Source organism: Pelodiscus sinensis, chromosome 2 (assembly GCF_049634645.1).
Source record: "Pelodiscus sinensis isolate JC-2024 chromosome 2, ASM4963464v1, whole genome shotgun sequence".
In the NCBI taxonomy this organism is placed as follows: Eukaryota; Metazoa; Chordata; order Testudines; family Trionychidae; genus Pelodiscus; species Pelodiscus sinensis.
Window position 1 is genome coordinate 142,968,020 of NC_134712.1, and position 15,767 is coordinate 142,983,786.

At 45.9% G+C, this 15,767-nt stretch overlaps 1 protein-coding gene across 1 annotated transcript in view; it reads left to right on the forward strand.

Moving 5' to 3' along the window:
- Positions 1–15,767, forward strand: part of GALNT12 (polypeptide N-acetylgalactosaminyltransferase 12) — a 73,300-nt gene that overhangs the window by 24,605 nt on the left and 32,928 nt on the right. Inside the window, exon 5 of the mRNA XM_006137085.2 lies at positions 1,281–1,398. Coding sequence (XP_006137147.2) covers positions 1,281–1,398 — 118 coding nt within the window. The remainder of the gene's footprint in view (positions 1–1,280; positions 1,399–15,767) is intronic.

The window sequence follows — 15,767 nt, forward strand, 5'->3', positions numbered from 1 at the left end:
ATTAAGCAAAGCTGGGGAGTGTTGGCAAAAATAAATGATGAATGGTATGTGTATAATATAGGCTCCCAAATATTGAGCTCCTGGAGAATGCTTTCCTCAAGGAAAGCTACGTCTGGTCATATGGAATTTTTAGATAAGACTTTAAACAAACATTCCACAGAATAAACAGATCTTCAATTTGAATTCATGGTGTATTTTTGGAAGAGATAGGGTTTGCAATTGTACTCCTGGTCCATTGCTGCTACAACTGGATGGCTGCTGCCCTTACCTTGGAGCTGCTATCATTTAGCAGTGGATTGTGTGTTCCAGGAACAAGGCAGCTGTCCAGTATTTGTAACCTCGTCATTTAATTAGTGGCTCCTGCCTTTATTTATAACCTATCATCCAAAGCCTTCAGAAAATACAGAAATCGTTCATTTCTTCACAGTCTTTTTAGGGCTCTTCCAACCATAATATCAGAGTGTCTTACCCTCAGAGGAGATAAATTCATTAATGTTGTAAGAGACCCTTATTTTTTAAAGATGGAGGAACAGTAATAGTCGTGCAGTATTTTTCAACATTAGATTGACTGCTGGGGAAGGTTCTTTCATCTTTTCTGTTTCACCTTGCTCCACCAGAACAGTGTTCAGCTACAGGGCAGAGAACATGTTGCTTCAGTGTTAAACCTCATTTTAACTTGAATTGATTCATTAAGCTAAAAGTTAGTAGTAGCCTAGGTGACATAATCATAACCCAATTAAATGTATATACAAGAAGTATATTGTCCTAACCGCAAAATATGTATTTGCCGCTTTAAAGGGCCAGCTCTTCCCACAGCTGAAAACAATTCAGAGACAAAATCATGTCTGTATAGATAGCATTCCCCATTTGAAATGACCGATTTTGATTTCCCTGGCAAATTTCTTGACTCAGAATCTGTCGAAAATGGGTATTTATGTCTTTGGGTGGGGAGAGGGTTCTTCAATTACATTAGTTAGGCAGTGTCAATAAATGGAAAAAAAAACCACACCAGTTAAAAGATCCCCTTAAAAGAGCCTATATTTTCAGGGATTACACCCACTTTAGGGGCCTAATCCATTGAAGTCTGAAAGTTTTATCATTGACTTCAACAGGAACACAATTAAACCTCTATTTTGTTGATGGCAAGATGCACCTATCACTTAGATATTTATTTTATATGTTCTGTATTGTTGTTTTGTACTAGAAAGCAATTAAGAAAATAGATGTTTGTGTAGATTTCCCCCCTCGACCCAATCCAGAATTAATTTTCTCTTTCATAGATCTCCAACCATGGCTGGTGGATTGTTTGCTGTCAGCAAGAAATATTTTGACTATCTTGGCTCTTATGACACAGGAATGGAAGTATGGGGAGGAGAAAACCTTGAATTCTCATTTAGGGTAAGTGACCCAATCAGCAATTTTGTCTGAGGGTAAAAACTGTCTTTGTCTTACACTTTCTTCTTTGTTTTCTGTACAGGGAGGATAAGTTTAACATAGAACTATGTAAAAGTGGCAGTATTTGCACAGGGATTTCCAAGAGTTTGTTTACATTCTCATGTTCTAGCAGTTATATTTGCTCCTAGAGCAAAACGTGCAGAAATATACTTTTATTCAGAATTTCAGTGTGAAGTTTTGAGACATGGGGCGATGGCCATCTTTGAAGTTTGCCATTTGTAGACTGTGAAGTAAGGAGAGAGGATGGAAGGAAAGAGAGAAGCTATATTGACCCATGTTTGGAGTTGGAGGGGGAGGAGAGAAAGGTACGGCAGCCACTGATGGAGCAGAGGCCAGACTGTTCCTTCAAGGCTATCCCAGACTTCAAGGCTTTAGGACTAGATTGGGGGCATCAACAGCAAACCCCTTATGAAGATGGTGAGAAGGGTTTACATCGCTACACAGCAGTAAGTTGGGAACACTGCTAAGAGGGCTCAGTTGAAAAGCACACACCAAGCAGTGTACTGTGCAACAGGATGATGGTTGTGCATTTCAGAGGTGGGAGAATTGCTGTGCATCAAAAAAGTAGTGTTTCATAGATGAGTGGGTCTGGCTGTTCTCTTCAGTGATCGCACTCAGAGATCAACCAAGAATAGAAGAGATGGCTATGCTAGAGTGGGAAAGGTTCTTGGCACAGAGAGAAGGAAGAGATACAGGCCAGCATATTTTGGTGGCAAATGTGTTTCTTGTCTTCTACTTCTTTCTGATTGCTGGAACTGCTGCAGTTTTCGAGGTAAGCACTGGCTGCTTGTGCTTTACCCTGTATGTCCTCCTCTTGCTAAAGGTGCAGCGGAAGGTCACATTATCAGCTTCTGTGGGTTATTCAGAACAGGATACTTGGAATTTTACTGTTTTTGCTCATCACCAGAAAACACTTCTGGCAATATTAGCATCTCTGTAGCATATCACTCTTTTCTGTTGCACAGCTCGTCTCAGAATTGATTACTCATAGGCGAATGCCCTGCACCCATGGAATCTGGATGCAGTCCATTGTTGCTGAAGTTTCCAGGACTAAGCTCCACCCTTCAGTTTAGATCACGCACATATAGCCATTCATAGACAACATGCCAGTCAGGGCTCTGTCCAAAGAAATAGGCCCAGTCAGAATGAACAGCTGCTGGAAAGGATTCATAGCTACCAGCTCTTTGAAATCCAGAAGAGCTTGTGATCCCAGTACAGTGAATTGCACACCCCAAGGTCAAAACAGATGTGCCTCTGGCTGTAATTACCACAATGATAAAGATGGTGCAAAGACCCAAAATGTCATTGCATCAAACATTTTCTGAGTGATTATCAGAAGCCAATTATCTCCAATAGTTTGGATTCCTAGTGTCATACATCAGCTTCAACCCCTGAGTGGCTTTCTTAAAATGCACCTGCAAACATTATTTATGAGGATGTAGAATCATGCACTTAATGCAATGCAGATTTAGGTGTCATTCTCAGATCTTTGCTGAATGCCTCTTTGTGGAGAGGTAAAGTAAGTACTTATAACATGCTCAAAGCCAGACCAACTTTCACACTAAAGCCTCTCTGTGGCAGCAAGCATACTTGGAAGACACATTTCCATACTCTCAGGCTATGTCTGCTCTGGCACGATCTTGCGCCAGAGCTATGCAAATGAGGCTAAGCGTGGAATATCGCCGAGCTTCATTTGCCTATCTAATGAGCCGCCATTTTGCGGAAGAGGCTCTTGCGCAAGAAGGAGCTGTCTACACTGCCCCTTCTTGCTCAAGAAAAACCTTCTTGCGCAATGCTGTTACGTTGATTATTTTCAGGAATAACGGCATTGTGCAAGAGGGTTTTTCTTGCGCAAGAAGGGGCAGTGTAGGCAGCTCCTTCTTGCGCAAGAGCTTCTTCCGCAAAAATGGCGACTCATTAGATATGCAATGGGGCTCGGCGATATTCCACGCTTAGCCTCATTTGCATAGCTCTGGCGCAAGATCGCACCAGTGTAGACATAGCCTCATTGTATATGTCTCTTTAGTTCATTTCAACACCTTTACTAGAATGTGTCTTAAAAAAAAGAAGGGACAGAAACTCCATTAATATAGCGATATGGGATCAGGTCCTGTCTGTGACAGTGACTAGTACCAACTGAATTAGTAGAAGGTGCAAAGAAACCGTGTAGTGAGTCATGGTAATCACCGAGACAATCTCCTCTTATTTCCTGGTTGAGTTTGGCTCATGATTGAGGCATGAGCTTTGATATCCTTTCTGAAAGCAGGAAGTTAACAAAGATTAAAGCTTCTCTGTGCCAATGCAAATAATTCCTGGATAAAGAAGAATATGCTACTTTTCAAGACCGTTTATATAAAGGATACAGAAAAGAGAAAAAGGGAGAGTTGGTGATCGTCCTCCTAGGTCTCCCACTGGCCCAGAAGATACTTCAGACTCACTGGATAGTCTAGGACCTCACATTGTACCTGAAGAAAACACCAGAACACCATTCTTCCTTGAAAATTCTGGAATGGGCTTCCAACCGAGGGAGGAGGTTATGTGGTCCTCATTGCTGGAGGCTTTTAAGAACAGATGGGACAAACACATGTCGGGGTGGTGCAAATCAGTAGTTTTCAAGCTTCTTTTTTCTCACGACCCAGTTGATGCTCATGACCCAACATACTTCTATCTTTTGAGGAGAGTGCAGGCTCTTGCAGGGCAGGGGGCAGGAATGAGGGGTCTGGGCTGTAGGTTGGGACTCCAGGTTGGGAGGGGGTTCACAGCTGGGGCAAAGCGTTGGTGCTTCATGGTTGGACTTATCTCCAGCAGCTCCTGGTCAGCAGTGCAGTGGGGCTGCTAAAGCAGGCTTCCTGCCTCTCCTGGCACCGGGGTGGACCATGCTGTGTCTCAGGAGCAGCCAGCAGCAGGTCTGGCTCCTAGGCAGAGGCACACAAGTAGCTCTGCACACTGCTCTCGCCTGCAGGAACAGATCTCCCCTCCTCCCTCCCCCGTCCCCGTCCCCTGCTCACATTGGCTGGGAATTGGCCAATGGGAGAGTGGAGCCAGTGCTCGGGGTGGGAACAGTGCATAGGAGCCAGACCTCCTGCTGGCCGCTTCTGGGATGCAGTGTCATCCACAGTGCCAGGACAGACAGGAAGCCCACCTTAGCACTCCCACTAGTCACCGAGTCATCCTACAGCAAAGTGACCCAGAGCCTGACATTGTGCGACCCAGAATTTGAAAACCACTGGCCTAAGTTTACGAGGTCCTGCTTCAGGGCAAGGGGCTGGATTTGATGATCTCTCAATGTCCTTCCAACCTTACATGTCTGTGATTCTGTGACTAACTTCTAACGCAGTTTTGGTATGCAGACAGAATTCACCCGGATATTTCATTCATTGATCTGATCAAAAATACATTTCTAATGAGGCGAAACAGAAAGTTCTTTGGTGGCAGAAACTGTTTCTGTATTTGTTCAATACCCAGCATAATGGGGCCCTAACATCTTGTAGCTTATTGTGATACAATATTATAATAATCCCAAAGCTCTGGTGATCTCAGCTGCATGAGTGCCTTTCCAGATGGTTAGGTTTATGTCCTGTAACCCGGCACTGTTGAAATACGAACACCAAGTACCAGCCATAATGCCATTTTGCAGCCAGGCATGTCAGATCTTCCATTTTTATCATCGGGTGCCAAATTTAATCACAGTGACACCTGGCTTGTGGCTGGCCTTTCTAGTGGAAAGGCAAGTTTCAGAATTTGTTCCCATATCCTTCTAAGAAACACACTGCCTTGAGGAAAAGCTCCAGCAACCTTTCTCTTCAAAGTAAGTTCCTTTCTTTCACAATTCCTAGGAAACAAGTTCCTCCCACCACACTCTTGGAAGGTTGCAGCATAAATGGCTTAGAGCTCTAAAGATCTATTTCAAACATATGGCGTACATACGCCAATTGCACCCTGTTCATCTCATTCTATCCAAAATGCCAACACTGAGGGCCTCCAGGTTGCTGCAGGCAAGATGTAAAAATTCTGCACCAGCTGGCATGGTAGGCATCTTGGAAGCTGTTCACAGCTGTTCCTTTAGGCACTGGGGGAAAAGTATACAAGTAGAATATGCAAAGTAAGTTTCCATTCTTCTGCAGAGTTGTCCTTTGGTAGGAAGGTAATACTGGGTTGGTTCCCACATAATTCCTTAGTTTATAATATTCTTACTTTATATGGGGAGTACTTCTGCTTCTGCCTATTACCCTACTCTGCTTATCCTTTCCCTCCCTATGTCTGGTATTTGCTGATTGCGACATCCCAGGAGTAATGTATGAGGCGAGAAGCTGTGCATCAGAATGAGAATTTTCATACCTGATCATTTTGTTTGATTTCTTTCAGTACCTTCTCTCCGAATTCAACCCAACCTGGTAGTTTGGTAAATGACCAGAAAATAAATTGAAAATTATCTCTAAAGGGAGGCTTACTCATGTACTGTCCTATGGTTAATGTAATACATTATACCACATTGCCTTAGTGCTAAGGTAAGGCTAGAGTGCTTCTACAGCTGTGGAAGAACTCTTCTGCTGGCCCAGTTTGAGGATGAAGCTTAGTTCCGAAGGCTCCAGGAGCAACAGACCTCACAGACGCACCAGATGCAACTTCTGAATTCCATAGCTGGTGGGAACATTAACCCATTAGTAATGAATTGGACAGATGCTGCTAACAGAAAGAAAAAGATCAAGTTAGAAATCGTTCATCTTTTTTTCTCTCTTGCCCTGTGAGAGTGGATTAAGTGGTAGACAGTTTTATGGTAACACCAGCTGAAGCAAGGAAGCAGAGAGTTCTGTTAGTCTGCTGAGGCCTGGGGCTTCTTTCTTCAGTTTTCTTTGCTTCCTAACTTTGGCAACATGGAATCTTCACTCCTGCTGTTTCCTTCTCCCTGTTTCTGTAGTGCAGGGACCAGGAAGACAAGAATGAAGAAGGGGCTTAAAAAGAAAAGGACAGAAGAAGTCTGATGGCTTTTCTTCAAATTAGAGGGAGAGGATGGAAGGCAATCTTCCAAACCCTGTGGCCAAGCACCCCACCTTCTCAGCCATTATCTGATGTTATGACTCCTTTATGTTAGAGTGATTAGATGGAAGAGCCTTCTTCTAAACAGGGAGAAGACTTCTCTGATGGGACACTTGTGCCTTAGCATGCTGCCTGACGATTACATGCACGCTGTCTCAGCTTGCAGCCCTGCTCCATGGCTTACCTAACTCTGCAGTAGCTTTCTCTGCCTCTCCAGAACCAGAGGTCTCCCACTGGCCCTAATTCTGGTAAATCCTTTGGACCTTGCACAAAGATGGAGTGAGAAATGGGCCTCCTGCAGGCAGAAATGGCATTGTCCACATGGGGAATACAAGAGGGGTCTGGTATATATATATATATATGTGTGTGTGTGTGTGGGAGGAGGCGAGGTTTAGAATTGCATGAGGGCAAGGAAACACCAGAGGTACCTATGCTATTTTGTATCTTCAGAGACCCCCTTTTGAGTGAGGTTGAGGGCATGTCTCATACCAAGATATCCTTCCCTGGATATGGACATTACTGTAGAGCTAGTTTGGAATTTGAGATGTGATCTTATGGCTGTTTGGGAAGTCAGAAAGCCGTTCAAACAAAAATAGCTCTGCAGCCCATAAAATGGTCTAATGTCACTCTGTGGTTTCCTGCAAGACAAAGATAAGTAGTGTCTTTGAAAGGGGCTTGGACTCCTAATTTCTTGTGTCCAAAGGAGGCAGGCTCAGCTACGAAAGGAAGACAAAGATGGGCCCTCTGCTCTTCAGCATCTTCCCCGATAAGCAGCCGCTGCTCTGTGGGGCCTGAGAGCACTGAGTTGTAGCTCTCTGCTCGCCTCAGAATGGTGCCCTGAACTGGACTTGGACCTCCTTTTTATGGACCCTCTGCTTTCCAGGTGCAACAGTCCTCACAGCTACACCAGGTTGAGGCTGATTGTGTCCAAAGGATGTCTTCATCATCTTCCTTCCTGGGTGGGGGCATCTGCCCACCACAGTCCCCCCACAGGCTGAATCTGGAGCAGCAGAACTTCATGCAGAGCTGAAGGAGCAAGAGCAGAAGGGGGATCTTCCTAAATGAGACACAGGAGGCATCGGGGACAAAAAAATATCCCTCAGAGAAGAAATTTACCAGAACTGGGACCTGCAGGTGCTCTCCAATTCTGGAACTCATGACCCTGAAGGAGTAGAAAAAACTACAGCAGAGAGCAAGATAAAACATGGAGAAGGGCTACAAGCCTGGATCTCCATCTCCTATTCCCTCTATATGTGATACGTCTCATGGAATTGGAGACAGAGAACAGGGATGCTGCTTCACTGTACTTTCCCCTTGCTGCTCAAAGTGTTGGGGAAGGTCAGGCAGAAGAAAGCAACTGTGATCTAGGTGTGTCTATGGCTGAACCTCGAACTGAGTCCTCCCATGGTAGCTTTCCGAGATCATCTAAAGGACTGGTGTTATACACCAGTGTATAAGTTCATCACACAGGGTTACCAACCCTCCCAGTTACGGCAGGAGTCTCCCAGAATGGGGCTTGATATGGACTACTGGGGTACGTCTAGACTACAGGCTTCTGTTGACAGAAGTTTTGTCGACAGATACTGTCGACAAAACTTCTGTCGACAAAGAGCGTCTAGACTACATTGAGTTCTGTCGACAAAGCAAGCTGCTTTGTCGACATGGTAGTGTAGACGCAAAGGACAGTTTACATGCAATAACACCTTCTGTCGACAGAAACTCTGTCGACAGAAGGTGTTATGCCTCGTAAAATGAGGTTTACCAGCGTCGACAAAACTGCTGAGTTCTGTCGACGTTATGTCGACAGAACTCAGCGGTAGTGTGGACGCAGGTATAGTTTTGTCGACAAAAGTCCATTTTTGTCGACAAAACTCTGTAGTCTAGACACACCCCTGAAGCCTATCTGGTAGATTTTTTTGACTGCTAAAAGGCTGGAGGTGGAGCAGGGATAAGGCAGGCAGGCTACCTGCTTGCCCTGGCCGTGTGATGCTCTTGGTAGTAGCCAGTACATCTCTGAGAGATAGGGGAATCTCTGCAGGTGACTGTCACTCTGAGCGCTCACTCCACAGCTGCCATTGGCCAGGAATGTTGAAATGCATCCAATGGGAGCTGCGGGGGTGGTGAGTGCATGGAGCCATGTCCCCCCTTCAGGACATACCAGCCACTTCCAGGAGCAGTGCAGGGACAGGGGCAGGCAGGTAGCCTGCCTTAGCTCTGCTGCACTGCCAATTGAGAGCTGCCTGAGATAAGTGCCACCCAGCCAGAGCCCATATCCCAACCCCCAACCCCAGAGCTCCCTCCCAGAGACCACACCCTCTGCTGCACCCCAACCCCTTCCCCAGAGCCTGCTCCCTGAATTTCCTCCTGCAAATTCTGAACCCCTTGACATCAGCTCAGAGCCCACACCTCCACTTGTACCCCAATTACCTGCCCTAGCCTGGTGAAAGTGAATGAGGATGGAGGAAAGCAAGTGACTGAGGCAGGGAGGTAGGAGTGATTGGGGTGGGGCTCATGGAAAGGATGGGGTTTGGAGCAGGGGCGGGACAACAGTGTTTGGGGTTGTGTGATTTGGAAGTCGGCAACCCTACTAGCAGATCTGTTTTCTTAAAGACTGTTTCTGCACTGAGATGACAGACTGGTGAGCAGCAGAAAATTTTCTGCTTTGATATTTTGTATATGGAAGTTATTTTTGGCCTGATGTGGAACCCTAAGCATTATTCCCTGTCTTGCTTATAGCAGAATGTTTTGGCCTTCTTTCTGTTGGATTCAAAAATGAATTGAAAGAACAGTTAAGCTTTTAATCAAATGCTTCATCAGAAGGATTTGATCCTCATTTTACATGTTCTGATGGGTGGCCCCATTTAAACCTTATGGACAATTCTTTTGATTTCTTTCCTTTTAACACTCAAATGTGTGAATTGAGTGCTCATCATCTTTCTTTCATATCTTCAGTTGGTTTTGGAAAGATTTTTTTTTTTTTTAGCATTCTCTAGAATTCATTCCCATAGGCTATGTCTATACTTGTAGGGTTTTTGCTCAGAAGCAAACTACAGGGTTTTTGCGCAAAACCCCACAGGAGCATCCACACCTCAAGTGTGTTTTTGCACACAAAAAAATAAAAAAATAAAAATACAGTAAATCAACAGGACAGAGGGCTTTTGCCGGTAGAGTTATTTCTCTCCCCATGAAGAATAACTTCTTGCGCAAAAAGGTGTGTGTAGACGCTCAATAGGGGTGTCTGTGAATGGCCATCAGAACTTTCTTGCGCAAGAGTGTCCATGAAGTGTGGACGCTCTCTTGCACAAAAGCGCATCGCTTTTGCAATGCACTTTTGAGGTGTGGATGCGCTTTTGTGCAAGAAGTTTTTGCGGAAGATCTCCTCTGCAAAAATCTACTTCTGCAAAAACCTTGCAGTTTAGACAAAGCCACAGTGAATAGTGAATTCCACCTAAAGAAACCCATTGGCCTCATCTCTGTTGAAACCACATGTACCTCCTGAGTCAAGAAGAAATGCCTTTCTTGGGTGTTACGACTTGAGAACATATCCGTGACTGTCTGTCTGTCTCATGCTTTTATTTTCTAAACCCAAGAAACTGTTTCTTTGGGAGTTGCACCAAGGACAAGGCTCCAGTTAAAGTCAACAAGCAGGACCAATGCTGTATTCTGAGTGTAGAAGCATGTCATTCTAGTGTTTTTAGTGGTGTTAGTATTTGCTATATTTACTTTCTGACCCTTAAGGCACTGTCATAAGATGGAAAAGAGAGAGATTTGACAAGGTAAAATTACTTGCAGATAATTCTGTTCATCATAGTCTCATTTTCTCCTCTTCTGAATTCCACTCTTCGTCCCACTGTGTGGTATGCCGCTGTGTGCTTGTTTTATTATTTATCTAGCATACTGTTTCTTCCACTGGAGGCAAAAGCCTAGCTGAGGTGTTTATGGCCATTGGAAAGATTTCAGAATGTGTTGCCTCTTTGCTTCCCAATAGATGGCATCATAACATTGCCTATCCTGTAATCCACTAGTGAAAAAATGGGAGAATAGACGATAATAAACAGATTAGCCAGAAAGTTATTTTCCTGTCTCCTTTGATAGTTCCCCAGATAATATGAAAACCTCTTTGTTTTAATGAAAAATATTTGCCATATAGATGGGGTTTTTTTTACTTATCACAGTGAAGAAAAAAGTCTGTTATTTTAGTGTTTTATAATTCCTGTGTTTTTTAACTGAAAGCCTTTTGCTAATCAGAAGAGACACACACACACACACGTGCATACCATCTGATAGTGAAATTTTTCAGCTGAAACATTTTTGGAAAAAAAATTACATTTGGCAATATATGTCTCAAATGCATGTAGTTTTCATGCATGTCAAAGAGAAGACACAAACAAAATTCTAAAACTTGTAATTGTTGGCTTTGATGTGTTTGAATAAAAAAATAAGAAGTAAGTTTTTGGGTTCTTTTTCAATAGCCTTCATCTTTATTTTTAAAAAATCATAAAAGTGATGGTAGGGGGAAAACTCTACCCTGTAATACAATATTACAACTCAGGTCAAATGAAGCATTTTCAGTCAATGTGCAGAGCTCTACATAATCTACACATTGTGTATTAAGTTCTCTTCTCTTCTGCTGGATGGATGTTGGTTGCTGGGAAGGGAGAACTTTCTCCAGTTCTAGCCATTAATACCACATTTACCACTTAGAAGTGGGGGAGAGGAGGGTTTATGTTGAAGTCTGAATTCTTTACTTAGTTTTTATAGTGGTTCATTTTGTATCTCTCTTTATGTAGCAATCAAAACATATTTTCACTATTTTAAAAAAATAAAAATCTGGCAGTACCGATAATGTAAGTGTGATTTCTGTAAAACGGTGACAGATTTTTATAATTATGCCTCAATGAAGAAAATAGAATTTGATGGTGCTACTGAGTAGTATCATTAGGTTTTCTTTTTTAGGGATATTTAAAATTACAACTGTAGAGAGAATTTGTGTATTTCCGAGAACTATTATTATGGAATTCTTCTCTCAGTAATTTTGAGGAGAGAATTTGCAGTCTTCTGGGATGGTTTTAGGATCTAGTGAAATGGGACTTCTGAGAGGAGAAAAGAAGGAAGTTTCATCCTCCAGTGTATTTTGTTTAGTTCAATAGAATTTAGGGCCCATTTCTTCAAATCTTGCGATATAATTTGTAGTGGAATACACTAATACATACAGGTAGACAGTTGCAGAATTTAGCCATTAGAGGACAGTTTGTTTCATTTCTCATCAACATATTATAGTTAAACATGTATCCACTTAATGAAATAGTGGAACAAACATAGACAATTTTCAGTTGCAAATATAAATATATTTATTGACCAATAAACAAAGACATACAAAAAAATGTTGACATAGAAAGTACAGTAGAAATAACTACTTCTTGGGGGATTCTGCATGCCTGCAGAAAATGCCCCCCTCACTTCCGACCCCCCACCCAGTTCCTCAGATGAGTGGAGAAAAAATGGGGAACCTACCAATTTAAGAAAGAAAGAAAAAGAAGGGAGAGAGGGAGAAAAAAATCTATAAATATATCTGTCAATTGTAGTGCCTGTCTTGAGCAAAGACATGAGTTTTTGGATGGGCCATTATATTCAACATCCAGATGACATCAGAAGCTAAGTATGGGACACTTACATCCCACTCAATTAGTCTAATTAGCACTGACACTACAATTGACAGGGTTTTTTTCCCTCCCCCTCTCTCTTCCTTTTTTAATGTCTTAAATTGAGAGGTTTCCCTTTATTTCTCCACTCACCTGAGGAAGTGGGTTTTGCCCACTAAAGCTCATGATACACTATATATAGTGTATTTCAAAGGTGCTACAGGACTACTCATGGGGGCTTTTTTTAACACAGTATGATCTGGGCTTATATAAAGGGAGACAGCTAAAATACTAGACCATCAATTTGATTTTATTAACCTGTCGTTATTCAGTAGTGATATCGGCCTGTGACTCCATTCCCTCTGGGGAATCTGGCATTGGCCACTGCTGGAAGACAAAAAACTGGGCTAGGTGGACCTTTGGTCTGACCCAGTATGGCCGTTGTTATGTTCTTACGGTCTTTTCCAACATTAGGGAAAACAGCATATCAGAAAAAGAAAAAGTCCCACACCAGATAAATAATTCAAAAATATGGGAGTTTATTGTAAATTGATTTTCTGTAACCAGTTATGTACCCAGCAGATAGAGAACTGGAAGGGTATGTCTACACTACAAAGTTAGTTCGAACTAACGGACGTTAGTTCGAACTAACTTTAATAGGTGCTACACTAGCGCTCCGCTAGTTCGAATTTGAATCGAACTAGCGGAGCGCTTAGTTCGAACTAGGTAAACCTCATTTTACGAGGACTAACGCCTAGTTCGAACTAGCTAGTTCGAACTAAGGGCTGTGTAGCCCTTTAGTTCGAACTAGTGGGAGGCTAGCCCTCCCCAGGTTTCCCTGGTGGCCACTCTGGCCAACACCAGGGAAACTCTATGCCCCCCTCCCGGCCCCGGACCCCTTAAAGGGGCACGGGCTGGCTACGGTGCCCGTGCCAGGTGCAAGCCTGCCAGCACCCAGCTAGCAGACCCTGCATCTGGCACGGCACAGAGCCACCCACCCGATGCCCCCCAGCCCACCCCCTCTTGCCGGGACCAGGCTGGCGGCTCCCGGGAGCTTGCCCTGGACCGCAAGAGGCGGGCACCTTCCTGGGCTAGTGCGGACATCGTGGACCTCGTCCACGATCTCCGCACTAGGCACAGGAAAGTGGCCGTCTAGGGCAGGAGAGCTGCCAGCCTGGCCACCCAGGACCAGGTGTGCATGAAAATCAAGGGGGTCCACTGAGACCCCCGACACTGAGCCCTGAGCTTACAATGGCCGTACTGGGTCAGACCAAAGGTCCATCTAGCCCAGTAGCCTGTCTGCCGACAGCGGCCAACCCTAGGGACCCTGGAGGGGATGGACCGAAGATAATGACCAAGCCATTTGTCTCGTGCCATCCCTCTCCAGCCTTCCACAAACTTTGGGCAGGGACACCACTCCTACCCTCTGGCTAATAGGACTCCATGGACCCAACCTCCATCACTTTATCTCACTTCCCTTTAAACTCTGTTCTAGTTGTAGCCTTCACAGCCTCCTGCAGCAAGGAGTTCCACAGGTTAACTATTTGCTTTGTCAAGAACAACAACTTTCTCTTACTAGTTTCAAGCCTGCTACCCATTCCTTTCCTTTGGTGTCCTCTAGTCCTTCTTTATGGGAACTCAGGAAGAACTTTTCTGAATGCACCCTCTCCACCCAACCCCTGCTTTTAGAGACCTCTATCCTGTCCCCACTCCGTCTCCTCTTTTCTAAGCTGAACAGTCCCAGTCTCTGTAGCCTTTCTTCATCTGGGACCTGTTCCCAACCCCTGATCATGTTAGTTGCCCTCCCCTCTCCCAGCCTTTCTCTTCCCCTCTCCCACCTCCTTTTCCCAGTGTCCCCCAGTTTTTTTCAATAAAGACAGAGTCAATGTTGGAAGAAACGTTATCTTTATTTTGTACATCAATAAGAAGAGGGGCTAGGGAAGGGTAAGTGGAAGGAGGTGAGGGAGGAATGGGGTACGAGCCCCCGATGGGGAGGACTGGGCTGGCTCTGCGGGCTTCTGGGGGTGGAAGCTCTCCTGCAGCCCCCCAATTACTCCCTCTCCCCAGATGGCAGCCTGCGGCAAGTGCAGCCGGGCTGATGGCCGAGTGGTGTGATGTGCCCAGTGTGGGCACTCAGGGCACTCCAAGCCAGAACTTCTTTGGAAGCGGGGCACCCCTTAGAACTGTGTGTCCGGGGTGGGGGTCGGGACCCTTTAAGCGCAGCCCTCGGCTAGCCTGAGACAGCATCTCCATGCTCTAAGTCCTCCTTTTATGCCCTGCCGGCACTGCTTCCGGCCATCCTTAAGCCCTGTTCAGAGTCCACTCAATGTGGACTTACTAGTTCGAACTAGCAAAACGCTAGTTCGAACTAGTTTTTAGTTCTAGACGCGTTAGTTCGAACTAGCTTAGTTCGAATTAACTAATTCGAACTAAGTTAGTTCGAACTAGCGCTGTAGTGTAGACGTACCCGAACAGGGCAGCTGCCCTGTACTGGCCCCTTTAAGTGCCAAACCCTGGCCTGGAGCAGGCCCGGGGAATTCAGCCCAGCTGGGCGGCGTTGGCCAATTAAGGCCCAGCTGGGAGCTATAAAGGGGAAGGGCTGCTTCAGCACAGGCAGTGTGAGCCTGGCTGCCGAGGGAGCAGGACGCTCTCTGGAGCTAGGGCAGGGCTAGAGAGACAGGCTGGGCCAGGACGCTTGGACAGCCAATCGGCCAGCCTGCTAGGCCTGCGGCAAGGGTGTGAGCCTGGCTGCCGAGGGAGCAGGACGCTCTCTGGAGCTAGGGCAGGGCTAGAGAGACAGGCTGGGCCAGGACGCTTGGACAGCCAATCGGCCAGCCTGCTAGGCCTGCGGCAAGGGTGTGAGCCTGGCTGCCGAGGGAGCAGGACGCTCTCTGGAGCTAGGGCAGGGCTAGAGAGACAGGCTGGGCCAGGACGCTTGGACAGCCAATCGGCCAGCCTGCTAGGCCTGCGGCAAGGCTGTGAGCCTGGCCGCCGAGGGAGCAGGACGCTCTCTGGAGCTAGGGCAGGGCTAGAGAGTTAGGCTGGGCCAGGGCGCTCGGACCGCCAGCCGGCCAGCCTGCTAGGCCTGCGGACAGGCCTGCTGGGGAGACATCAATCCCCCGGAAGGGGGGGCTCAGAGCGAGTGATTTGGGCACTGCCGGAGGGCAGTGTGGCGAAGAGCGCAACGCGACCAGAAGATTCCAGAGGGGAAACACCACGTGAGCGGAGGCCTGTGCGGGCGGAATGGACTGATTCCGGAGACAGATGACGGACCCCCGCTACGGTGGTGAGTGACCCCCTCACAGATGGTGGAGAATGTGGGTATATACGCGATCCCGGCCCTGAGGTAAGGGCCCTGCGGGTGCCTCAGTGGACCCTAATACAAAAAAAAAAAAAAAAAAAAAAAAAAAACCCCGTAAGGAGAGAGAAGTTGCGGGGTTCCCTCCTCCCCTCTCGGCGAGCTCGGACGGGAGGGCCATGGAGGGAGAGGCAATGCCCGAAGGACTGACTAAGGGGCGACAGCCGTCAGTGAAGCTTCGAGCCCAGTACTGCCAGGCTCTTCAGGAGGTGGCGGAGCAGGACCAGGCCGGTATGGGGGCCGCCCCGACTCCCCCGGCTAGCTCCCCCTCCCTG